The 26,184-nt window shown below is 37.1% G+C and overlaps 1 protein-coding gene across 1 annotated transcript in view; it reads right to left on the bottom strand.

Moving 5' to 3' along the window:
* Nucleotides 1-9,369: 9,369 nt before the first annotated feature.
* The window catches only part of MMP20 (matrix metallopeptidase 20), a 50,381-nt gene continuing 33,566 nt past the window's right edge, over nt 9,370-26,184 (bottom strand). The window contains 4 exon segments of the mRNA XM_068556063.1: nt 9,370-9,470; nt 10,479-10,582; nt 23,213-23,369; nt 24,354-24,490. Coding sequence (XP_068412164.1) covers nt 9,370-9,470; nt 10,479-10,582; nt 23,213-23,369; nt 24,354-24,490 — 499 coding nt within the window.

The following is a 26,184-nucleotide window of genomic DNA, read 5'->3' as shown; positions in this document are numbered from 1 at the left end:
TCCCCCAGCTAGGGACACTGATAATCCATGAAAATATGAGCTCACAGAGCAAATAAGTGAGGCATCCGAGGAGAGAAAGATGTCCAAAAGAAAGTTCACATGCCGAAAACCTATATCTGTGAGATAGGCTGGCACCTGGGAACCGGGACCTTTACTGGAGTGCTTGCACCTGGGAAAATGTCTCCTCCAGCAACAGAATACAAAGAAACCTATAAGGGACTAAAAATAATTGCTTGCATGTGAAGTTGGGGCAAATTATGAACAATAAGATACAAAAAGGCCAAAACCCAACTGCCACTTCTGAGGTGTCAGGAGCAAAAGCAGGGTACTGTGCCTGATCCCTGCACACAGCACCACCAAGACCACATAGAGAAATATTGAAAGACTCCAGAATCAGATTGCTAGAGTTTTTCATGTGATACACTTTCCGGAACAGCCTTTACTTTCTGTAGTAGTTTGAAGCCTGCTTCAAATATAGTGAAATTTCCGTTCATATGCATGTAACCTATTTAGGTTTCAGGCTTTCAAACTAAATTTGATCTGGCTGAAACTTATTCACATATTTTTGTGACTAGCCTGTAATTAGCAAAGAGCGAGAGTAGGGGGAGAGAGGGAAGGAGAGAGAGATACAGAGAAGGAGATTGATTATGTAGTTGTGTTTATGGGACGTGGAAGTCCTGGCAGTTAAACCTAACCACTTTAGGGTATTAATATTATGAAAATAACAGAACTGAACTTCAGGTTCACTTGTAGGAAGGAAAATCTGAGACTCCTTTCCTCTTTCCTTCTTTCTTGCCACCTTTTCCTTATTTGGGTTTCTGGAGCATGTGTGGTTTGTGCTACTTGCTTGGCAATTAGTTGGCATTGATTTTACTCTCTGTACACATTCATGTACATTTCTAGTCTTACCTGTGTGACCGTGGAAGTAATAATACCTCTCAGGGTTACCACAAGTCTCAAAGCAGATTAGGTATGTAATGATGCTTGAAAAACTATGGTACTAAATATAACTCTGGGACACCAGCCAAGTGATCTGGGGGTTCAGCCAAAGTAGGGTTATAAATCGGTGTACTGGAACAAACACTGAGGTGAGGGCCTGTTTGCACACACTTGGTTAGGCAGAAGAAGGTGTACATCTCTGGGATTCATCCTAACCCTTGGTATACTGGCCCACTGGAGAGCAAGACCGGCCCTTCTGATATGAGTGCCACTGATGGCTGGACTGAGGTTCCAGGCATAATGGTTGTTTTGAAGATTGACTTGGGTACTGGGGAAGGCCTTGACTGAGTGACTCTGGCTTTCAGGCAAAGACAGAAGAATGTGGTAGAGAATTTGCTAGTCACTTTCTCTGTAAGGCTTGGTAAGATTAAAAATAGAAGTGTTTTCACTTCTATTTCTATTTTCAATTCTATTTTAAGAACAAAATGGCTTTTTTAAAAAAAATCTTGAAACTTCTTTTTTAACCTTTTAAAGAAAGTCCTAGGCTACCAACAACTTTCTTCCAGAAGAGCAATCCTTAAGATTTTGTATTTTCTTTTGTGATTTACTCTTTGATTTTTGTACCAAGAAATGTAAATACCAAGGGAGGAAAACCCCTCAAAACCTTGAAAACTCTTGTTGAAAATTAAACCATGTTCTTGAAGAGGGGAAGAAGAATGGATTAGTAGACTGAGCACTGGATGTTGATTAAAAAACTTGAGATCTTTTTATCTGCTTCCTTATTCTTTTATAATCCGTTTTCCCTGAGTTTCCTATGGGGGAAGGGGGCTCAAAACGTTGTAGATAACAATATAAGGGCTATCTATGACTCCCAAATTTCTAGCTCCAAATTCTTCCTTGAACTCAAGCTTTTATATCTACTACCTAATTGGACATTTTCTCTTGGATGTGTAATAGGCAACTCAAACCCAGCAAAGTCAAAATTTCCCTCTTGATTTCCAGCCCTCATAAACCCATTCTTCCTTTAATCGTCCTCATTTCACCACCTTTCTCCCACTTGCTTAGGCCAAAAACTTTGGAGTCATTCGTGACTCTCCCCCACCCTTTTGTTCCCTAAAATCCCACAGGCACTTCAGGAACAAATCCTGTTGGCTTTACCTGGAAGAATTTCCTCAATCTGACCATTCTTAACATCTTCATTGCTCCTTCCTTGGTCAGCACCGTCATCGTCTCTCCCCTGGCAAATGCCGCTGTCTGGTGTCCCTGCACCCACTCATAAGCTTTTACAAGCTCTTTGCCACCTGGCAGCCAGACTGACCCTTTGAAACCTAGCTGAGATGTTATGCACCTGCTCAAACCCTTCTCACGTCATTAGCGTGAAATCGATCTCCACAGGTGGCCTGCAGGTTCTGGGTAGTTTGGCTGGCTTTCTCTCGGACCTCACCTCCTTCTACTTTTCTTCTCCCTCGCTGCCTCCAGCCATACTGGCCTTTCTGCTGTGCCTCAAATGTGCCTGACCCCTTCCTAGCTGAAGGCCTTGCACTTACTGCTTCCTCTACCTGAAACCCAGAGACACCATGTCTCCTTCCTCCCCTCACTCACATCTTTGCATAAATTTCCCTGACTCAGCATATCCTTTCCCTACACATGCTTTTATAAAATGGCACTCCAACACCCTTTATCCCCTTCCCTGCTTTGTTTACTTTTCACATCATTTTTAATGTCTTTAATTGCATCTAGATTTATTTATTCATTTGAATATTGAATGTCTCTCCAATTAGAATGTAAGCTCCTTGAGGGCAGAAGTTTACACTTGAAAGCAGCTGGACCTAGACTGGTACCCACATAAAGTAAACACTTAATAAATACTTTTTCATGCATTAAGAATGAGTACTGAGGGGGATGGTGGGATGGCTAGGGCCTTCAAAAAAGGCTGAATTATTCGTGGAGATAAAACTGTTTTAGGGAAGGGGTGAAGTCTTTCAAAATAAATGGTCAAAAATTTATTAACTTCCAGAAATTGTCAGTTCATACATGCAAATATGCCTAAAGTTTAGTCAAGTGACACACTACAATTGTTGGGCAGCCTGTGATTCATGTGGAATGTGCTCTAATAGGACTTTTGACATCCCATCCTCTACCGAGGCAGCTGTGGACACCCAACCTCAAAAGCTCACATTATTTACACTGCATTACAGGCCTGGGCTTTTCCAAGAACAAACAAATTGCTAACTATTTACACAGACTTGCTTTTTTTCCCCCACTGCAGATGAGCTAAAATGGGTTTGAATGTTACATTTCTCAACTGGTCTTTTGCAACAGTTTTTTTCATCCTTCTGTCCTTATCTTTTCTGATCTCTCCCTCTACTCTTGTAGGAACAACATGCTGCATTGTGCAACAAAGGTTTAATATTATCCCCAACCATTTAAAATGATATATTGAATGAAAGGAAAGTATGTTGGATTAAGATTAATGGAGAAGAGATTAACACAAGGATATGTGCATTAGAAGCATCTTCTTTTGGACTCCAAAGTCACTCTCTAATTTCCTACTCTAACTTATTTACCAGCAGGCTTCCCAATTCTGCTCTATTTCAATTCCAAGAGTCTAAGTGGTGAAAGCAAGGCAGAGATTATGGCATTTTGAGTATAATAGGATGCCTTTTAGTCTTGCCATGTTGACAAGCCACTTGGGGATGGGAATGAGACCAAAGACAGGCTCAGCAGATGGAAGATAATCAGAAGATGCTGTTTAGGCCTACTCAGGCCTGTAGGAGAGAGACACAGAGAATCTTTTGGCCTAGACTTTTCTATGATCCATTATGGGAGTCTAAAACTCCAACCTGTTGACAAACATTATGCATTTCCTCTCAAATGGTACTTTGCTGGGTAATTTGGCTATAAATATTCACAAAAAAACCTTCAATATCACTGTACATATAAATGAAAGCACTTGAAGACCCTGTGATATGTTTTTAACATATCACACAGAATTCCAAATAAAAAACGGTAGTTCGTTTGTGATCTACCATGTGAAATGGAAGTCCAAGGTGTTTCCAAAGAAACATTTGAAAAAGAACAGAGGACCTAGAAAGGTGGGTCTGCCATTTCACACCAGGCTAACTGGAAGAGAGCTTGGTCCAGCCACAGAAAATTTAAGGTTGAGCTGTTAGGGAAGCTCCTCACCTAGGTGACTCCATTTGTCCTTCAGTAGCCTTTCTGGTACTTTCCAAATAGTTATCACTGAGGTTAATAGGACAATACACAGAGGTCATCAGAAAGCAAACTCTGTTCTGCTTCCTCTTGATCTCAAAAGAAGCAGTCAAACCACACTTTGTTCAAAACTGTTATTTAACCGAATATTTTTGCACTGTTATTCTGAAAACAAGTGAGGAGCATATGTTATAAATTACTTCTGCACAAAATTCCTCTTTCAGATGAGCATATAAATGCTCTGACTGAGTTCTGACACAAACAAAATCACTATTTCTTGTGTTTTAGAGAGACTATATCTTTCCAAAATACATACAACTATATCTGGAAGCCAGTTCTCTTACTCAACAAAGGAATAAGGATTTGTAAGAATTACTTTCGGGGAGTGGAGGTTAACCACAGTCAGCATATTATTTGATTGTTGATTTAATTTGGAATTTGGAAAAGAAAAATTTCAGGTCACTGGTTATCAATCCTTGTGGTACTATAGCTCAGCTATCTCAAGGGATATACACAAATTCTCCAAAGCATCTCAAAATAAAATTAATTCTAATTACTTCAAAACCAACAATTATAGACCCCTTATAAGGTACCAGGGACTATCTAGAGTTCTACATATTTTGACTCATATATTTAAGCCTCTAAATATCCCTAGGAGGTAAGAACTATTCTTACTGTAATTTTACAAAGGAGGAAACTAAGACAGAAATTAGGGAACTTGACCAACCTCACAAGGCTAAAAATAGCAGATCTGGGGTTTGAATTCAGTCAGGCCTCAGAGCACATGCTTTTTGCATACAGTAACATTCATTTATTTAGTGAAGTGTTTACAGTGGACATGCCCCTTGGCTAGCCCTGGACGTAAGGAGGACATCTGGCTGGTTGTGCTCGGCACCAGATGCCTTCAGGCTGATGTTTCATTGCTATGGGGTCCCTGTCACAGCTGACCAGATTGCATGGCCTGCACAGATAATTGCACCACCTTGATCTCCTTGCTTATTATTTAAAACAAATAATAGGTTTATTGAGATATAATTCACATACCATATAATTCCTCCATTTAAGGTGTACAATTTAATGGCTTTCAGTTATTCACAGATCAACTTTAGCGTGTCATCCATCACCTTTAGCCACCATCACCTTTAGCGTGTCATACCCATTCATAGTCACAGCTGCCCCCTCCCTCCAGCTGCTGACAAGCAGTAATCAGCTTTCTGAGTCTATGGCCTTTCCTATTCTGAACATCTCATATAAATATGATCATACAATATGTGGCCTTTTGTGTTTGACTTCTTTCACTTAGTGTAATGTTGTCACACTTCATTCATGTTGTAGCATGTATTAGTCCTTTCCTAAATTGCCAAATAATGTTCCAATATGTGAATTTACCAGATTTTAAAAAATCCATTCCTCATTTGATGGCCATCTTTCTACTTGTTGGCTATTACGAATAATGCTGCTGTGAACCTTTGTGTGCACTTTTTTTGTGTGGACATATGTTTTGATTTATCACAGGTATATACCTAGGAGTTCAATTGCTGGGTTATGTGGTAACTCTATGTTTAGTGTTTTGAGGAGATGCCAGACTGTTTTCCCTCCTTGCTTATTGATACTAAGAAGTTTTCCTCAGCTGACTGTTTTTGCAAAAGTGAATTTTCTTACTCTGTAGAGTCAGTGGACATTGGAAAGCAGGGATGCCAGATTTTGTCTTCAACAGTCAAAGGTTCAACATCTGGTTGGCTGTAAATAGCCACTTTCAGTAACAGAAACCAAATGGAAAGTTTAGAGTAACCTTGAGTAACTGCCCATCCTTCTTTTTATTCAACATTTTATTTTTTTAAAAATATTTTTCTACTTCTTATATTTTATTTTTTAACTTTATTTATTTTATTATTATTATTATTTTTGGCTGCGTCGGGTCTTCGTTGCTGTGCGTGGGTTTTCTCTAGTTGCTGTGAGCTGGGGCTACTCTTTGTTGTGGTGTGTGGCTTCTCACTGCAGTGGCTTCTCTTGCTGTGGAGCACAGGCTTTAGGCACGTGGGCTTCAGTAGCTGTGGCACGTGAGCTCAGTAGTTGTGGCTTGCTGGTTCTGGAGCACAGGCTCAGTAGCTGTGGGGCACGGGCTTACTTGCTCTGCGGCGTATGGGATCTTCCCGGACCAGGGCTCGAACCCGTGTCCCCTGCATTGTCAGGTGGACTCTTAACCACTGCGCCACTACGGAAGTCCCCAGTCCCTTCTTAATATTGTCTTTTTAGTGAGTGTATGAAACAAATTTAATAAATGATGGTAATAATTATAGCTAATATCTGTTGAACACTGTAGATGTTCCAGTCTATGAAATATGTTAAATGTATTTTATCATCTAATTGTAGAAGTACTGAAAACTTTTTTTAATTGAAATATAGTTGATTTACAATGTTGTGTTAGTTTCTGGTGTACAGCAAAGTGGTTCAGTTATATGTATGCATATATATATATGTTCTTTTTCATATTCTTTTCTGTCATGGTTTATTACAAGATATTGAATTTAGTTCCCTGTGTTATACAGTAGGTTCTTGTTGTTTTCTATTTTATATATAGTTGTTTGTGTATGCTAATCCCAAACTCCTAACTTATCCCTCCCCTCCCTTTCCCCTTTGGTAACTATAAGTTTGTTTTCTATGTCTGTGAGTCTGTTTCTGTTTTGTAAATAAGTGCATTTGTATCATTATTTTCGATTCCACATATAAGTGATATCATATGGTATTTGTCTTTCTCTTTCTGACTTACTTCACTTAGTATGATAATCTCTAGGTCATTCCATATTGCTGCAAATGACATGATTTCATTCTTTTTTTATGGTTGAGTAGTATTCCATTGTATATATATACCACATCTTCTTTATCCATTTTTATGTTGATGGACATTTACTTTGCTTCCATGTCTCAGCTATTGTGAATAGTGCTGCTATGTACATTGGGGTGCATGTATCTTTTCAAATTAGAGTTTTCTCCAGATACATACCCAGGAGTGGGATTGCTGGATCATATAGCAACTCTATTTAATTTTTTGAGGAACCTCCATACTGTTTTCCATAGTGGCTGCACCAATTTACATTCCCACCAACAATGTAGGAGGGTTCCCTTTTCTCCACACCCTCTCCAGCATTTATTATTTGTAGACTTTTTAATGATGGCCATTCTGACCGGTGTGAGTGATACCTCATTGTAGTTTTGATTTGCATTTCTCTAATAATTAACGAAGTTGAGCATTTTTCATGTTCCTTTTGGCCATCTGTAGGTCTTCTTTGGAGAAATGTCTGTTTATGTCTTCTGCCCATTTTTTGATTGGGTTGTTTGTTTTTTGTTATTGAGATGTATGAGCTGTTTGTATATTTTGGAAATTAAGCCCTTGTCAGTCTCATTGTTTGCAAATATTTTCCCCCAGTCTGTAGGTTGTCTTTTTGTTTTATTTATGGTTTCCTTTGCTGTGCAAAAGGTTATAAGTTTGATTAAATCCCATTTGTTTATTTTTGCTTTTACTTCTATTGCTTTGGGAGACTGACTTAAGAAAACGTTGCTATGATTTATGTTAGAGAATATTTTGCCTATGTTCTCTTCTACAAGTTTTATGGTGTCATGTCTTATATTTAAATCTTGAAGCCATTTTGAGTTTATTTTTGTGTAGGGTGTGAGGGAGTGTTCTAACTTCATTGATTTACATGTGGCTGTCCAGCTTTCCCAGCACCACTTGCTGAAGAGACTGTCTTTTCTCCATTGTATATTTTTGCCTCCTTTGTCAAAGATTAATTGACTGTAGGTGTGTGGGTTTATTTCTGGGCTCTCTTTTCTGTTCCATTGAACCATACATCTATTTTGTGCCAATACCATGATTCCTGTAGCTTTGTAGTATTTTCTGAAGTTTGGGAGGGTTATGTCTCCAGTTTTGTTCTTTTTCCTCAGGATTGCTTTGGCAATTCTGTGTCTTTTATGGTTCCATATAAATTTTAGGATTATTTGTTCTAGTTCTGTGAAAAATGTCATGGGCAATTTGATAGGGATAGTGTTATATCTGTAGATTGCTTTGGGTAGTATGGCCATTTTAACAATATTAATTTTTCCAATCTAAGAACATGGGATATCTTTCTGTTTCTTTGAATCATCTTTAATTTCCTTTATCAATGTTTTATAGTAGAACTACTTAAATGTAAGATTAAAAAAAAATAGGAATGACAGACAGCTGTATTTTATCTGTACTAATGACTAGGTAGGAAAAAAAGGTTTAGCTTGAAGTGAGAAAAACTAAAACAAAAGACAAACTTCCCTAAATGGAAAGCTGTTCAGAAGAGACCCACTTAGATGGGTTAAATATAGTTTCATTGAGGGCATTTTATTTTGGGGAAGAAGGAAAAAGAGTGAATTATGAGTATTTTTTCTGGGTCTGCATACTCATGATACTATATCAAGGTTTGAGTTTTCTATAGGTACACAGAATTTGTTGCCAAAGTGTGATAGAAGCTAGTAAACATTGATGAAAGAGAAATGAGGAACTATTCTTATACAACATTTTTATTGGCTTTGTTAAAAGTCTTCCTGTTGCAAAGTGCCCACCTCTTACCTAGTATGAAAATCCATTTGAGTAGGTTTGCCCATTGTAACCTACTTCAAAGACCAGTGAGCACACATAGAGTCAAACAAACAAACACACACAAAAACAATGAGAAACAAAACTTATACAGTATGTTGTCTGTGATATGTTTAAAGTAAAGGTGGATACATTTATATTCATCGTAACAAATGTTAAGGCCAAAAAAGCCACTGCTTGTAAAGAATTATTATAATTTGTATAGTAATGCTATTTCCTATTAAAAGAATTATAATACATGTCAGGGAGTCCACAAGTAGGCTTCTTCCTGGAAATAAAAACCAAACTTATCAATTTGCCTCAGTGTAATAGGTAAGAAAAAAATGACGGATGTCTAACTGAAGAGTGCATTGTGTTGATTCTGATTTTGTGTAAAGCTGACCATATAGGAATTTTCCATTTGGATTAAAATTCTGAATCCAAAACTAAGAAACAGTTTAGAAGCATAATTATTTTCAACAAATTCTAAATTACCCTTAGAATTGAAGGCCATGGGAAGAATACATAACCAGAGTTCTGATTTAGTCCTTAGGATCCGGTTACCAGCTGCTCTCGGTCATCTTCATTTCTTAGGAAAGACTAGACTTTTCTATTTAACAACCAATCCAGGAACTAGATTTCAGCGCACTAACCACATCTTCCTTCTCTGTATCATACTTGTATGCTTTGGGTCCTGAAAAGAAGTAAATGTAGCCTAAAAGAGACAAAGTTGAAATTATGGTTACTGAAAATGACTTGCAAATTTATAAGTGGGATTGTCTTGTAGTTGTAACTTTCTTGAGGTAGCACCAAAGGGGGACTGAGAACGTGTCAGGTGACAGTTAGCTAATCCTCTGCACAGCTGTCTCTGAGCCCTAGAACTTGACACCCCTAACATGTCGATCATCTCTCATCTCTCTGTTCATGCCAGAGGTGCTTTTTGCTTCTACTCAGGCTGTTCCCCTCCAGGAAATCCAGCCCCCGCTGTTTTCTTTCCCTAGTCAAATCTCTAGCCATTCTTTAAAACCCAGCTGAAGTCCCACCATGAAATCTACAGCACCTGATGCCTGTTTTGATCTTTTCTTCCTCAGATCACCTCTTGCAATTATTGTGAAGACTACCACACAATTCAATACTAAATTATAGATTGTCTTGTTTTCTAGTAATTTCATCTGTGTTGGATGGAGGGTCATTTCCCAAAGAGAATAACCATTCCACAAGTGCAGAGACCATATCAAACTGTCTTTGCGTTTCTGAACAGTGTCCAGCTCTGTGCTATGTGCTCAAGAAGAATGTTTTGACTGATTCAAAAGATCCAATTAAACTTATTCAACCCAGTTCAATTCAATTCAACTTTCCCAGCTATGAGTTGAATTTCAGGAGTTGGGTGATGGTGTGGGGAAAGGCACTGGGAAGGTTGAGAGTATGTGCATTTTAAAGATGAAAAAGGTAATTTTGACTGGACGGCCTTTATGATGTAGCTGACTAATGCACTGAAGCTATACTTTTAAAACTTTCCATTTGTAAGGAAAGAACCATAATGACAGACTTTTTATACCCTTTCTGGTGGTTAATCTTGTTAGCTAAATTTATAAGGGACTCAGGGACAAAAAAATAAGAACCAAGGACTCCCATTTGAAAATCCATCTTCTTCTATGTTAAAGCAGAGACCAGATTTCTTGTTACAATTTCTACAAAGAAACTTTTTGGTGGAAACACTTACCATTTAACTCCACAGCAGCATCTATTTGGCCATTAACTCCTGAAAATTCTTCTTCAGTATTCTTTGGATAGTCTTTTTCCATTTTCCTTTTTCGTTCATCATAGCTGGAAGAAATATTATTTCATAAATATATAAACAAGAAGTATTTATTGATTGTAGAGGACACTGTGCTAGTCAGGCATATTTAGCCAGGGCTGATTTATGATTTACTTTAGATCTCTCTCTGTCTCTCTGTCTCTGTCTCTTTCAAACACACACACACACACATACACATATTCTGCCATTTCTCTCCCAGTTTCCAGAGATTCTGGGAACACTAGTTTGGGAGTCATTTGTTCTAAACATTCTCTTTAAAAAATTGCCAGATATATTGTTTAGAAGTAGTTATATTGTTTAGAATTATAGGATCATATTTCTATAATTAAAAAAATACTGCCTTTCAATGGGAACTCTACATATATTTTTAGTGCTTTATTTACTGTTGCAATTTCTGTCTCTCTTATGTTCTGTATGTATGAATTTCTTGGCTTACCAAACAGTTGAAAGCCCTTCACAGAGGCTTTCATTAATGAGCTTCTTGCTGTGTACCCATAGAGGAGGGATTGAACAAATAATGCACAGTGAATGAATAAATAAATGTGTGAATGCTCAGTAGATGAAGACAAGAAATGAGAAAATCTGGAATAATGGAGACTTTGCCTTTTAAATTGTTTTAATTGAATTAAATTGTTTTGTTTACTAGAAAGATTATACAACTGACCAAAGAGTAGATTAGGTTTTTTTTTTTTTCTGAATCCACAACTACCATGCAATTATAACTCTGAAGATTGGTTAATACATCTCTTTGTGATCTAAATTACCCCTTGTAGAAAAGACTGTGACTTGTATGAATCAGTATGACTTGTATGAGTTCAGCATGTAGGCAGGGCAGACTCTTTTCCCTTCAAGAAGATTTCATTTAAAGTGTGAGAAAGTCCCTTCTTCATTAGCATAGAGCCCCCAATGCGGACATTCCCAAGGTGGACACACCACTCCTTTCCCACCCAAAGGTCAATTTCTCCTGTGACTGGGCCACTGAGAGTTTCCTGCAGCAGCAGATCACATCCACCTTCTCCTGAAATGTCCCTTTCATGTGACTATGACTGCACAGGCCAGGGGACAGATCTTTCACGATACTGAGCAGATCAAACGTTGGGAAAGAAGTATTCAGGCTGAAACTGACTAGTGGGCTGAGGTGCTTTATGGGGTGTTGAGGATAGGAGTGGAAGCTAAATCCTAGAAGTATCAATAGGAGTCCAAACTCCCTTTCCAGGAGAGCTATTAGAATCTTCCAAGTAAGCCAAGGGGAAAACCAAGCTATATGAGTTACTGTAAGCACAAATAAACATGGAAGACATTTACCATATTTTGTTGTCATCAGAAGTGCCAATAAAGAGTGGGGACAGGACACCTGTATGATATTAGAAGGAGTGGTTGCAAGGTATCTGGACTGTAATGAGGGAAAGACTGGAGAGAAAGAACAGACAGGCATATTGCCTCTCCCATGGCTTGGACTTTTTTGTTCACTTTGTTCCAGTGTCTGAAATCTAGAGTCAGACACTGAAAGTATAGATTGTTTACATATTAATCTTTGTTCACTAGGTTTTCTTCTCTCAATTACCTGAGGCAGCTGTACTGGGAAAATGGATGCTTTGAGTGAAGGGAGTGAGGAAGATAATTCTAAAGCTTAAAATATTTGGGGAGAGGGATGCAAAAGGAAGAACAAAGAAGTGACCAGGAGACATTTGGTGTCTAGATATAGAGGGAAATGTGGTGGGGGGATGCCAGAGAACATGACATTTTGAATTCTTTGCTTAATGTTGACCCCTAAGCTCAGGGAAAATGGTGAAATGCCTTTCATGTCTTTATCCTCTTTTGTCTGCTCTGAATAGAGGATTAGAAGCTGAGCTATTATAATTAGAGCTATGCCTTACCTTTGTGTTCATTAAACATTTATGAGTGATTTTGAGAACTTAATCACAATTTATATTGTTTTATGGCAAAATGTGTTCTCAGTTCCAAACAAGTGACTGACTAAAGAATATCTATAGGGAAACCTATTACAAGTTGGGATCTGCTTGTATTATATTTAAATTGGATTGAGAAATCTGGAAAGTATGAAAGGAGAGAGTAAAGATCTTTTCTGAGACTAGAAAAACCGTTTAAATAATACAGGAATAAGTTTTAAAGAGAAAATGATGACTATTAATCCAATAGAAAGATCTGAAAAAGAAATCTTTCTCTTTTTATCTGTCTGCTTAGTTTGCTAAGGTGGGTGATGGTGACATCTAAAATCTTATATATATATGTTCAGAGGATAATGGAGGTAATAATATTATATGTAAATAAAATTTCAGAAGAAATTTTAGAGATGCAATGTTTGGCTGAGAATTTTAATTTTCATTGCATTTATAAAAACGTAGGCAAAAATTTTGGCAAAACTGTGAAATCATTTTTTCTTTCCTCCATCCCTTCTACCACTTGTGTATTTAATAGTCCCTCTCCCTTTCTGCCAACCCCCTCTCTGCCTTCTTGCCTCTTATCCTATAACAGCTTTCCAAAGAGTATTACTCTCAATAAAATCTATCTCAAAGTATCAGTCTGACACATAAGTCACCATTTTAAGATTAGCTGATAACATGTATATTTCATTTGGATCTTTTATGTAGACACTGTGTAGATGGGCCTACATAATTAACATAGGGTTACCTACTTTTCATTTTACCAAGTAAGAACATTACCATCAACCCTCAAAATAAAAATTACCACCTATTTTCATTATCATTTCACAAAGAAAAGAAACTTTAATACTAAAAAAGGCAGAAAGGACATAATCTCAGAATAAAAGATGGTTCTTGCCGATAATACTGACCCAGATCACACCCCCCAGTGTTTATTATATTGTGCTATTTTTATTTTTCTGTGGACTGCTGAAAACTTTGTGATGATCTAGCCCTTGGTTTTTGGACAGATATTTGAGGATTTCTGTTATAGTGCAAAGAGTGTATAGTCAGATGATTCTGGGTTTGAGTTCTGACTCTGTTACCTGCTGGCTTTGTGATCAGGAGAAAGTGCTCTGAGCTCTGAGCCCTGGTTTCCTTATCTGCAATACAGTAGTCATGAGGATGAGAGAAATCACACACACACACACACACACACACACACACACACACACACACACACACGTGCCTGGTACATGTCAACGTGAAGGTCTGGCCCAAGCTATAAGACTTTGTAGTTTATTTTGGTCCCAAGAACCAATAACTGACTGGCTAGTATGACGTTTAGTGAATGTTGCCATTTGGTCTGGGATCCTAAGTCACCAAAGAGTTTAGTCTTTACCTAATTTTTAAAACACACTTCATTAAGATAACATGCAATAGTAGGCAAGGTTGAGAAGAGGAGAAAGGAGGGCTAGAGAATGTTGGAGGTAGTCCAGAGACCTCAGCAGGAAAGGGGTTAGGAGGTCTACTAGTATGTTGAGGATTTGGCTGCGGGTAAAAGAAAATAAAATTATATGACAGGATGAGAATTATGGGCATGGGTATTTTAATTGACAGTAAATAAATAAATCAATGGTGAAGAGAATAAAAGGTGACTATGTATGGTAGATGGGACGAATCTCTGGATTTGGATTCAGAGGGCATAAAATATAGCCTCAGATGGACTATTTTTAGCTGTGTGACCTTGATCTAATCACTTAATCTCTTAGATGCAATGTTTTCAACTATGAAATCGAGGTAACAATACCTACTTCTCAAGATTGTTGAGAAGGCAGGTGGGAAAATGAGAGAATATGAGAAAATACTCAGTGTGATTCCTAACACATAATAAACCATCAATATTTGAATACTAAGAAAATATTTATTGTAAATATACTAGATACCTGCTAAAATCATTGCATACGTCTTCTCATTACTGAGGTCTTGTTTGTGAAACCTAAATACCAACTAAAAATGATTGACCAGTAACTATGTTTATTTCCTTTAAGGGTATTTGTATCATCATTTAATATTGATCAATAGGTATAGATATTAACTAAATCATTACTGACAGTGACACTTTACTAGCGATATTGCCATAGATATCTGATGTGGTTTTTCATATATATTACCTTACTCTCTACCTTTGTAATCTAAGAATTTGGGGACTATATTGGTAAAGTACTTGCATATTGTTTAATTGTATGCTCAGACCTCAGATTTGTTAGGAATTTCTGGTGTTTTCATTGTGATGATTTCTAACTTATGTCAATGGCAAAACTTAACTCCATTCTGCCCTCTTTGAAGTAGTCAATAGGGAGTTCAGTCTGCTAAAAGATGCTTAAAGAAAATGTGAGAAAGGATGACAAAAAGAGGAATTTATTGATAAGTATTTATGGTATATGTTTCAGGAAGTTTCTTCAAGGAGAACTTTTTGGTGAAATCTAGTGGAATTTCTAGTGGAATCCCCTTTGAAGTTAATAATCCACTTCTAGCCAGGAATCACATGGCTTTCATGGAGGAAGGGACCTTTGTGATCTCACTAGAGAGGGCAGGAGGGAGAGTGGGCAGGAATGAAGAGAAGGGAGAAGAGTAAGAAGCTGCAATGTACCATCCTAGATAAGGGTCAGGAACCAGGTCCCCATGAGGAAAGTGACTGTGAGAAAATTCTGGAACAAAGAATTAATAACAATGTTGAAAAGTATTGATGGTCTCAATTACTATCTTATTGTATGATGAAATGCAAATTTATATCTCCAGCCTGAATTCTCTGAATTCAAGACCTGTATTTCCAACTGCCTTCCAGACATTTCCATTCTTCAGTCTCACTAGCATTTCAAACTACATATGTACAAACTGGAATTCTTGTTTATTCCTTTAATTTTGCTTTACTTCTTAATTTTATTCTTTCCCTATTGAATGGCCTTAGCTTCCTTGTAAAAAATCAACCGAGCATAGATATATGGGTTTATTTCTGGACTGTCAATTTTATTCCATTTACCTATATGCCTATTCTCATGTTAGTATCACATTCTCATGATAACTTTTGCTTTCTAGTAAGTTTTGAGATTGAGAAGTCTGAGCTCTCCAACTTTGTTCTTCTTTTTCAAAATATTTTGGCTATTCTGGGTCTTATGAGTTTCCATATAGATTTTAAGATCAGCTTGTCAGTTTCCCTGAAGAAACTGGTGATATTCTGATAGGGATTGTGTTGAGTCTGCAGATCAATTTGGGGAGAAACTGCCATCTTAAAAACATGAAACCTGACCCATGAACATAAGATATCTTTCCACTTAGATCTTGTTTAGTTTCTTTCAACAATGTTTTGTAGTTTTCAGATTACAAGTTTTCTACTTGTTCTGTTAAAATTTATTTCTTAGTATGTTTTTCTTCTTGATGCTATTGTAAGAGGAATTGTTTTCTTAATTTCATTTTTGCATTGTTCATTGAAGTGTATAGAAATACAATAGTTTTTTTTCATATTGAACACATACTCTGCAAACTTGATGAACTCATTTATTAGTTATAACAGCTTTTTTTTTTTGAGGATTCTTTAGGCTTTTCTATGTAAAAGATTATATGACATACAAAATAAAGATAATTTTACTTTCTTTCCAATCTTTTCTATCATTAAATTTTTATATCATTCATTCTTGCTTAATTGACCCTCTAGAACCTCCAGTAAAATGTTGAATAGAAGTGGTGAGAATGGAAATTTTTGTCTTGTTCCTGATATTAGGGGGAAAGCATCCAATCATCCACCACTGGGTATGATATCAGCTGTGGGTTTTCATAGATGCCTTCTATCAGATTGAAAAATTTCCTTCTATTCCTAGTTTGCTGAAAGTTTTTATCATGCAATGGTGTTTGATTTTGTCAAATGCTTTTTCTACATCTATTGAGATGATCATATGGTTTTTAATTTTTTTATTCTATTGGTATGGTGTATTATATTACTTGATTTTCAGATGTTAAACCAACCTTGCATTCCTGGGGAAAAACATTCCCCCTTGGTCATGGTGTGTAATTCTTTTTATATGTTTCTGGATTTGGTTTGCTAGTATTTTTGGAGGATTTTTGCATCCACATTCACAATATATTAGTGTGAAGTTTCATTTTCTTGTGATGCCTTTGTCTGGTTTCCATATAAGGGCAATGCTGGCCTCATACAATAAATTGGGAAGTATTCCTTCCTCTTCTATTTTTTGGAGGAGTTTGTGAAAAATTGGCAATAATTCTTTAAATGTTTTGGTAGAATTCACCAGTGAAACATGTAGGCCTAGGTTTTTCTTTGTGGATAATTTTTAAAATTATGAATTAAATATCTTCACTGGTTATAGGTGTATTCAGGCTGTTTATTTCTTCTTGACTCAGTTTCATCTGTATCTTTCTAGGAATTTGTCTGTTTCATCCAAATTTTCTAATTTATTGACACATAATTGTTCATTCCTTTATAACCCATTTTGTTTCTGTAAGGTTTGTAGTAATGTTCCCTCTTTCATTTCTGATTTTAGTAATTTTGGTCTTTTTTTTACTAGGTCAATTTAGTGAGCAGTTTGTCAATTTTCTTGACCTTTTCAAAGAACCAAATTTAGTTCTGTTGATTTTCTCAAATTGTTTATATATTCTCTACTTCATTTTCACTGTAATCTTTATTATTTCCTTTTTTCCTGCTTATTTTAGGATTAATTTGCTCTTTTTTCCAGTGTCTTAAGTGGAAAGTTAGGTTATTGATTTGAGTTTTTTCTTCTTTTTTAATATGGGTATTTACAGCTAGAAATTTCCCTTTGAGCACTGCTTTAACTTCGTCAATAAGTTCTCATATGTTGTGTTTTAATTTTCATTCATCTTTAAGTATTTTCTAATTTCTCTTGTGATTTCTTCTTGTCCCATTGGTTGTTGAAGAGCATGAAGTATAATTTCCACTTATTTGTAAATTTTCCAGTTTTCCTTCTGGTATTGATTTCTAGCTTTATTCCAATGTGGTCAGAGAAGATATTTTGTATGATTTTAATGGTTTTAAATTTACTGAGGCTTGTGTTTTGATCTAACATATCATCTGTACTGGACAATGTTCTACATTCACCTGAGAAGTATGTGTAGTCTTCTTTTGTTGAGTGAAGTGTTCCATAGATATCTGTTAGGTCTAGTTGGCTTATAGTGCTGTTCATGTCTTCCTTTCCTAATTGATCTTGTTGTCCAGTCATTCTGTCCATTATTGAAAGTGAAGTATTGAAGTCTCCAACTATGATTATTTCAGTTGTGGTTTTCTCCCTTCATTTTTGTCAGTTTTTTTTCTTTATCCATTTTGGGGCCCTGCTGTTAGGTTGTCTTATATTCCTGGTAGAGTAATGCTTCTATCACTATAAATGATCTCTCTCTATTCCTAGTAATACTTTTTATTTTAAAAGTATTATTTTAATACGTTTTGTTGCCTGGTATTAGCATAGCCACCTTGGCTTTCTTATGGTCATTGTTTGCATGATGTATATTTTTTCCATCCTTTTACTTTCAGTCTATTTGTATGTTTGAGTACACAGTGACATCTTGTTTTTTTATCCAGTCTGACAACCTTTGCAATTTGATTAGATTGTTTAATCTATTCACATTTAATATTATTGATATAATTAGATTTAAATCTGCCATTTTGCTTTTATTTTCTACAGGTCTTATATCTTTTTTAGTTCCTTTTCTCCTCCTTAATGCTTTCTTTTGCTTTAGTGAAGAATTTCCAGTGTACCATTTAAATTTCTTTCATGATTTTTTTACTTTATTTAATAAAGTTATTTCCTTAGTGGTTGCTATAGAGCATACCATATATATATTTTAACTTAACATAAGCTGCTTCAAAGTTTATATATAAATGTATATTATCTTTCTATATGTTATAGGCCCAACCATACAACTATATATATATATATATATACACACACAGCTTTATACAGTTAATTTTAATTAATTTAAAAATCAGTTAAGAGAACAAATACACATTTATACTATCTTTTATAATTACATAATTACATTTACTGGTACTCTGTTTTTTTATGTGGATTCAAAATTTCAAATAACTGTCTGGGGTTACTTGCTGAAGCCTGAAGAATTTTTTTTAGTACTTCTTGTAAGGAAGATGCTAACAACAAATTCTCTGTTTTTGTTTATCTGGGAATGTCTTTATTTTGCCTTCATTTTTGAAAGATAGCTTTGTATAATATAGGATTCTTGGTTGAGAGTTTTTTCTTTAAGCACTCTGAAGATGTTTCCCACTACTTTCTGGCCTAACTGGTTTGGCTGACTTCCAGTCTTGTCCCCCTCTAATCCAGTCACACTGCTGCCAGAGTGATATTTTAATAACACAAATCTTAATGGGTTACTTCCTTGTTTAAGACATTTAAAGATATCCCTCTTTTCTATAAATTAACACTGATCTCCCTAGAAAGGCATAGGCCCGCCATGATCTCCGTCCTTGGGCCAAATTTCTCATTCTAGCCCACGTTCTAATCATACTGAACTGCTTGAGGTTTTCCTCCTATACACAGGCTTTTTTATGCATCAGTGCTTTTGCTTCAACTGCTCTCTCTGCCTGGAAGCACCCTGCCCCTCCTGTTTGGGAAACTCCTACTCAACTCTCAAGATGAAGCGCAGTCACTGCTTCCTCTAAGAACTCTTTCTTGACAATTTTCTAGAATTGGCCATTTCCTCTTTGTTTGCCCCACTGATCCCTGTGCAGTCTTTTACGAGGCCACTTGTGGCACCTGGATTGCTCTTAATTACTTATCTATATATTTACCCTCAACTGTAAGACTTGTTGAGGGCATTAATAACACCCAATATGAACTGAGTACTTACTATAGGACAGGCATTTCACATTTTTCTCATTCATTTCCACAACTCAATGAAGTAGATATTATTTCTGCCTCCATTTTGAAGATGATTAAACTAAAACAGAAAGGTGATCCAGGTTGCCAGATGACTGCTGTTAGAGTTGACATTAACACTCTCTTACTCTTGTCTACACTCTTATAAACAGCAAACTTTGTGCCTTCTCATGTGTCAAGGTCCCAGTACAGATCCTGACATGTAATCATGCCCAATATATGTATGTTGAATGTGGTAGTTTGGCAATACATTAAAAAAAATAAGATTAAAAAACCAAGATTTTGAACTCCACCCATCTTTTAAATTTTTATTATTTATTATTTATCTCTCTATGGTGACTAACTATAAAATCCTTAAATAAACAGATCCAGTTCCAGTATTCTTGGGGTATCTAGGAAGGAAAGAATTTAGAAGACTGTATCCTATTTTGCATCAATCATGCCTCCATATATATAGAAAGAGTGATTTAGGAGTGGAAAAGGGCTGGAACCTGTAGATTTGTAAGTCACTTTACACAAAATTTAGAAAACACTGACCATGTCAAAGAATGATGGAGTTGATAGCACCTCCCCGTCCTCCCCCCCACCCCCACCCCAGTTCTCAGAAACTCCGTGGTGTAATCACTGCTCTGGTATTAGTAGGCAAGGGAGAACATCTATAGGGAGAAATTAACCATAGGTAGTGGAAGTAATGTAAAGAAAAAAACTGGCTGGATCATTGAGGCCTTCTAGGAAAAGAAAAGGAAGGAATGAAAGCAAACAAATGTGTGGGGAAGTAGCCCTTGTTATTAAAGTTTAACCAGTATGTCATTTGGTAATGTAGCATGTGACGGCATCAGCATGGCAGAACCCCCTTTTGGATTTCACTTTGTAGTTCTGTGGGCTGCTCCTCTGTAAGTTACTATCAATAGTACACTGACATGTGGGTTCTTACTCTTACAGCCTGAATCAACCTGGCCCCAAGCCAACACACAAACCTCAGTGGAGGAATTCTTCAGTAGTTTTCTCGTGCCATTTCATTCACTAAAACGGGTCCCCAGCCCTAGGGGTTCATGGAGAATTTCCCTGACAACCTGCATATCCAGAGACTTTTCTTCCCTTGGCACATTATTTGTGTCACAGACTTAACTAGCATGAGGACCAAAGAAGAACCTGAGGAATGACTAAGGAAAATAAATCCTAACACAATGTCAATGGGTGTCAATAGTAAAATTATTGGTCTGTAACTTGAGGCTTCTGTATTTTTTGAGTGTGTCCATGTGCTTTACCTATAGAATTCCATTGCCTCCTTTGCTTTTTCCTTCCAGCCCCCTTTCTTCCTATTTAGAATAGGATGTAATGGCTGAGGCGCCATTGGCCACCTTGAATCCTGTGGCAACCATGAGAGTGGAAGCTACCTGTTAATACTAGAGCAAAATGTCAGAAGGAACTTGTGTCCCTAATGGCCATGGACCCACCTTACCAGCTCTAAATCTGATAAACTTCAGACATTTTACATATATGTGAAAAAAAGACCCTTATGTGTTTAAGCCACAGTTATTACTGGGTCTCTCTTACTAGCAGCTGAACATAATTTCTAACCAATATAGGGCTTTACAAGACAATAAGATGTCATACTCATGCACGAAATGTGTGGAATTCAGGGGGATTTATTAATAAAGATGATATGTTAGCTTTTCCTGAACTTTTGAGGTTATTTGAAAATAACCTTTTGAAGGTTATTTGTCTTATTCCTTAGTATGTAAACCAGTGTCTATGTTGGAGAGTATAAAGTAGAAGACTCCGATTGCTGAAATGACTGTCTCTGCCTTGCCAAAAGCAGAGATTTCAGTGCAATTTCAGGGCCCTTCAGTATTTAAAAAGGAAATCCCCTATGACCAGCTCTTTGACTAGATTGCTGTTTATAGGACTACAGAAGTTTAAGCAATCATTTGTTAATTATCACAACTTTTAAAGCAATTATTTGCTAATTACCATATAAGTTCCTACTATTACTGAACAGTCACTCTTTTTGAGCACCTACTATATGCCAGACACTGTGCTAGGTATCTACATGCATTATATCACTTAATACTCTCAATAACCTGGGGAGGTTAATATCAAAAGTGCCTACTGCAGTTTCTTTTCCTTTCCAGCAAAAGGAGCTCTTTAATATTTGCATTAGTGCCCTAGGCCAACTTTTTAATGGCTCTGTTTTATCTAGATTACTAAAGACTTTTCCTTAATAGACACTCACAGAGGTTCAGCTGGAAAGGTTCAAAATTATTTCCTCAGGGGGATAAGACATCTTTAAAATCAGGGACCCTCCCCTCCCCATCCCTAAATTTATGGAGAATTAAAAACCTCTCACCAGGCCCCTTGTGTTAGCTATTAAGCCTCAGTCCTGCCTGGTTGGAGGTCCATGCTTTACTGCGGGTGCTGGTGGGTGGTAGATTAGTCCAAAGACCAGGCAATGAATAGAGAATAGAAATAATAAGAGAGTGGATAATCACCCCAAGGAGAATCGGGCTATGAACAGGCTTGGACAAATAACCGAATAGTCATAACTCATACTCTCACACACCTGCTCATACACGCATCTCTGGATGCCATTCTCTGAAAACCTAAAATTGGAGTTGGATTTCTCAATATCTATCTTCCTGCATGTCAACACGGTGATTAGAGCCACCTTACCTTAAAGAAAGACTTTGGAGAATATGCTCAGCAGATATTAGGGACTTAATAAGGGAATAACTATTACTATTAGCTGGCTTAGTGGTTTCAACATTGGACTGGAAATGACAACTCATGACAGCACGTGATACTTTGAGCAATGCTACCAGGGCTCTCAGTGGCCCAGAAAAGTCAGCAGGGTCCACATTTTGACATTCATTTTTATGAAATAAATTTTTCTTTTCATGAAGTATATCTGTGTTTCAGTTATATTACTTTCTCAGCTCTCAATTGAGGAAGATGACAGATATTTATTTATAAATTTATTTTATGCCACAGAAATGGTTATTAAAAATAGATAATAGAAAATAGAATGAAAACCCTTGGACCAAAGTTGGGTCCTCTGCCAACCAGACCCTAACAGGGACCTAAAGCATTTAGCACAGTCACCTGTTTAGAGTCTGTTTTGGTTTCTTTCTTATAGTTCAGAAAAACAAACAATGCTAATGTGAGAACTGTGAATAAAGAAGGTGCAGAGGCAGCGCTTGACAAAGAGTTGCACTCAGTTCTCTATCATGAGTCAATTAAAGTGGTAAGATGAGGCAGGAGAGATGGGGTGTGACCCTGTGTGCAGTGATTGGATCTGCTTACAATAACCTCCTGCAAGACGGGCATGGAAATGATCTGTAATCCTCCTTGGATAAGAAGAATCTTCATGTTCTGGGTTAAAGGACTTAGCAATAAGGCCTTTGCCTTTCAGCAAAAATTTCCTTCAAAGAGCCCCATAGTCATGACCACATTCATTTTGCACAAAATCACAGACTATGCTGGAATGCATAGATACTCAAGAGGGAATCAGTTCTTCTTTCAGGCATTCCCAGTGGGTAATTATATACTGGGAGTGCTATATCCACTCTTTTAGGCCACTGGGGGTCCAGTTAATGAGTGATTTGAAAGCTTTGGATGATTCATGTGCTAAAGACCAAGCAATGGGATTACTGAATGAAAGTTTCACTTATTTGGATGGTTCAGTATCTTGAAGACAGTATCAACCATCAGTAAATGACACCCCAGTGGCTGAGAAGAGTCAATGGGCCTATAGCAAACTTGCCTGTATTCTTTTCTGCAAAAGAATTTTTCCTTCTCACTGAATACATCTGGACAATCAAAAGGAGAAAAGCCATACCTGTAGTATTCATCTCCCACAAAGAAAAGGGTCTTCTGTGCATCCTTGGGATAGACGGCAGCATCTATTCGCTGCACGTATCTTGGGAACCCAAAGTCATAAATAGTCTGAGGAGTATCTTGCATTTGGAATCCTCTTGTTATCCAGTAGTGGGGTCCTGGAAACAGAAATTAAAATTTACAAAAACTCTGTACCATTTAGTGATGCTCTTCACTCATGAGGATTTCTATGCAGGATCACAAATAGGGCTAGTTTATCAGATATTTACCATGGCTAAAACCTAGTAGGAGATAAAAGCCTCTATGCAATTCAGTAAAAGACTTAAAACTTGCTCTGGAGGCAAAATCCCTAGTGATGCCTTAAGAAAGCAATAATATTGATACAATTATGTTTTAAATTTAACACATTCAATTTTTTCAAGATGCCTTTCGTCTGTATAATCTCATTTCAGTCTCATATATGTATGAGAGACAAGGGGCAAGCAACTCACAAAAGCTGATTCTTGTTTAAATTGGCACTAACCTTCTACCCTGAGCCCTCAGCATCAAGAAAATACAAGCTAAAACTGATAGTTACCACTTATTGGACAACTTCCATTGGCTAGCCATTGTCATATCTTCAAGGTTGTTATTATTATAATTATTTTGCACAGAAAGAAATGAAGACTGAAAGCAGTTAGATAACTTCCCGAAGTCACTCAAATAGTAAAGGTCTGGAGCCAGAGACATATTGTGTGTGTCCACCTCCTGAAGTTGCAGGCGTCTCTCCACTCCCAGCTGCTTGTATTGTTCTCCTGAGGGTTCCATGCTGATTTTTGTGAATTAGAGGCTCTCAGTAGAGTATACCATGTCACTCAGAGCAGAGGTCCAGGGGTCAGGGACTAGGTTTCTACCTTCCTGGACACTGTCACTTATCACAGTGCCTCACTAGATGACATCTTTGGCTCTGAGGAGAGTTTGATGGTCACTGTCACTCCTGTCATTGTCACAGTACAGTAGAGGGGCTTTTCATCCCCAATCTGAGGAGACGAGTGACTGGAACATGCTCTGTGATAGCTAACAAATGCTGAGAGTACTAGGTGTTCCAAACACACCAAGCACTGTACCCTGCCACTTCTTTCTTTGAGGGTTCTTTAGGGTACCTTTAAAGAAGTAAGCTGTGCCCCTCTCAGCCACTTCATAAGCTGCATCCACACTGGACATAAGCTGGGGGAAGGAGCTGGTGATGGTGCTGGGCCGGATCCCTGACATCAAGTGAACCTGCTGACGCCAGAAAATCCTATTGGACAATGGAAAAGAAATCAAGGTCAAGGGTTGACTTAGATCTTCAATTGAACCTGGGCTGAAATATACTTCAAACCACACTTCAGAGGCCATTTCTAAATGCCTCTTGCTCTTGCCTTGTTTTTAAGGAGAACATAATTTTTTGACTTTAGTAAATAGTTTCTTCTCCCTTTTCATTCGTTTAGCATCTCTGTAATCCTCTTTCCTTCATTTATTTAAGGATGTTCAAAACATGAAAGGATAGCAAGGGTTGACATCAAAAATTTATACACTTAAGCTGTGCACCTTCCTATTCCAAGTATCATTTACTACAAATTTCCCTTTCCTCTTCTGATCTTTTAAAAATTAAAATCTCATAAAGATAAATACCATCCAGGTGCACTTTATGGATATTATATAAATGAGCCAAACTTTTGTGGTTGGAAGAGGCTAATTATTTACTGTAAAAACAGCAAAAACATTAACAATTATAAATGATGTTGCCTATGTACTTACCTATTGAAAATGTTTATATCTTTGGACCTAATGGCTGCTTCAGAGAAACTCTGGTACACACACATTAACTTAAGATTTATCAACTCAACCACCCATTTATCCAGTATTATTTACATAAAATTGTGGGAGTATACAAGAGGGTACTGGGCTGAAACCTTCAATGTAAATGAAGTCCACTTTGAATTTTGGAGACAAAAATCATTCTTATAAAATACGAATAGTTTATTTGACTCCATAGAAGCTAGAATCAACACATAAAATTATTTGTGGACAGGGAAATCGTAATAAAGTTCTGACATTTAATTTTCCATGTAGTAAGTTTAGGCACTCCTCAAATCTTGTGTTGAGTTTTAGTTAATTTAACAAATATTTATGGAGCACCTATCAGCAGGCACTGAGGTAGACATCAAGGATGAAACACTGCCCTCAAGAAGATATAATCTAGTAGTAGAGGCAGATAAGTGATTAGACAATTATAATTCAGAGCAATTCGTGCAATGAAGAGTCAAGCTCATGATGCTCTGAGAACATAGAGTGTATCCCACAGGAGGGATGTGTCATTCCATTTAGGGGGCTGGCGAAGCCATCCAGGTGAAGCACTTTAAGCTGATGACAAAATCTAAAGGAGAGCTGTATTGAGAGAAATACTTCATGTTCCTAAGCAACATCAAGAGGCAAAAGGAAAAGCACATCATGTTTTAAAAGGCTGTAAGCTGGAGTTGCAATTCCAGTGCTGACCGGTATCTCCAAGCCTGTTCCATAATCTCTATTTTTTTTTTTTTTAGGTTCACTAAATTTATTTTAAAAATCATAAAACGTTTCTTACAAAAGAATATTACATTCTGCACACTGCTCTGAATAGATGCCAGGGACATATGGACTATTGTTACTTCTCCTCCCTGTCCCACCCCCCCAAATGTTACAGTGACCACAAAGCAAAGTGTTCACAATAATTACATGAGGGGATTTTTTTTAAAACCACCAACAATGAACAAAAATTAAAATTCACTCACTCTGCTGCTGTTTCAAAATTTTAATGTTAGTTTCTGCACACCCTCCCCCACCCCCCACCCCTGTTTGTAAGGAGCTAAAACATTACATCTGGTGAACAGCAAAGATTTCACTGCATCTCAAATGCAGAACACCTATGAAGCAGAGGAATGTTGGCTTTTTAAACAGAAGCAGATAAAAAAA

This window comes from Eschrichtius robustus, chromosome 11 (genome assembly GCF_028021215.1).
Source record: "Eschrichtius robustus isolate mEscRob2 chromosome 11, mEscRob2.pri, whole genome shotgun sequence".
Classification (NCBI taxonomy): domain Eukaryota; kingdom Metazoa; phylum Chordata; class Mammalia; order Artiodactyla; family Eschrichtiidae; genus Eschrichtius; species Eschrichtius robustus.
The sequence above is the reverse complement of the archived record's forward strand: the minus strand, read 5'-3'. Positions and strand labels throughout refer to the sequence as shown.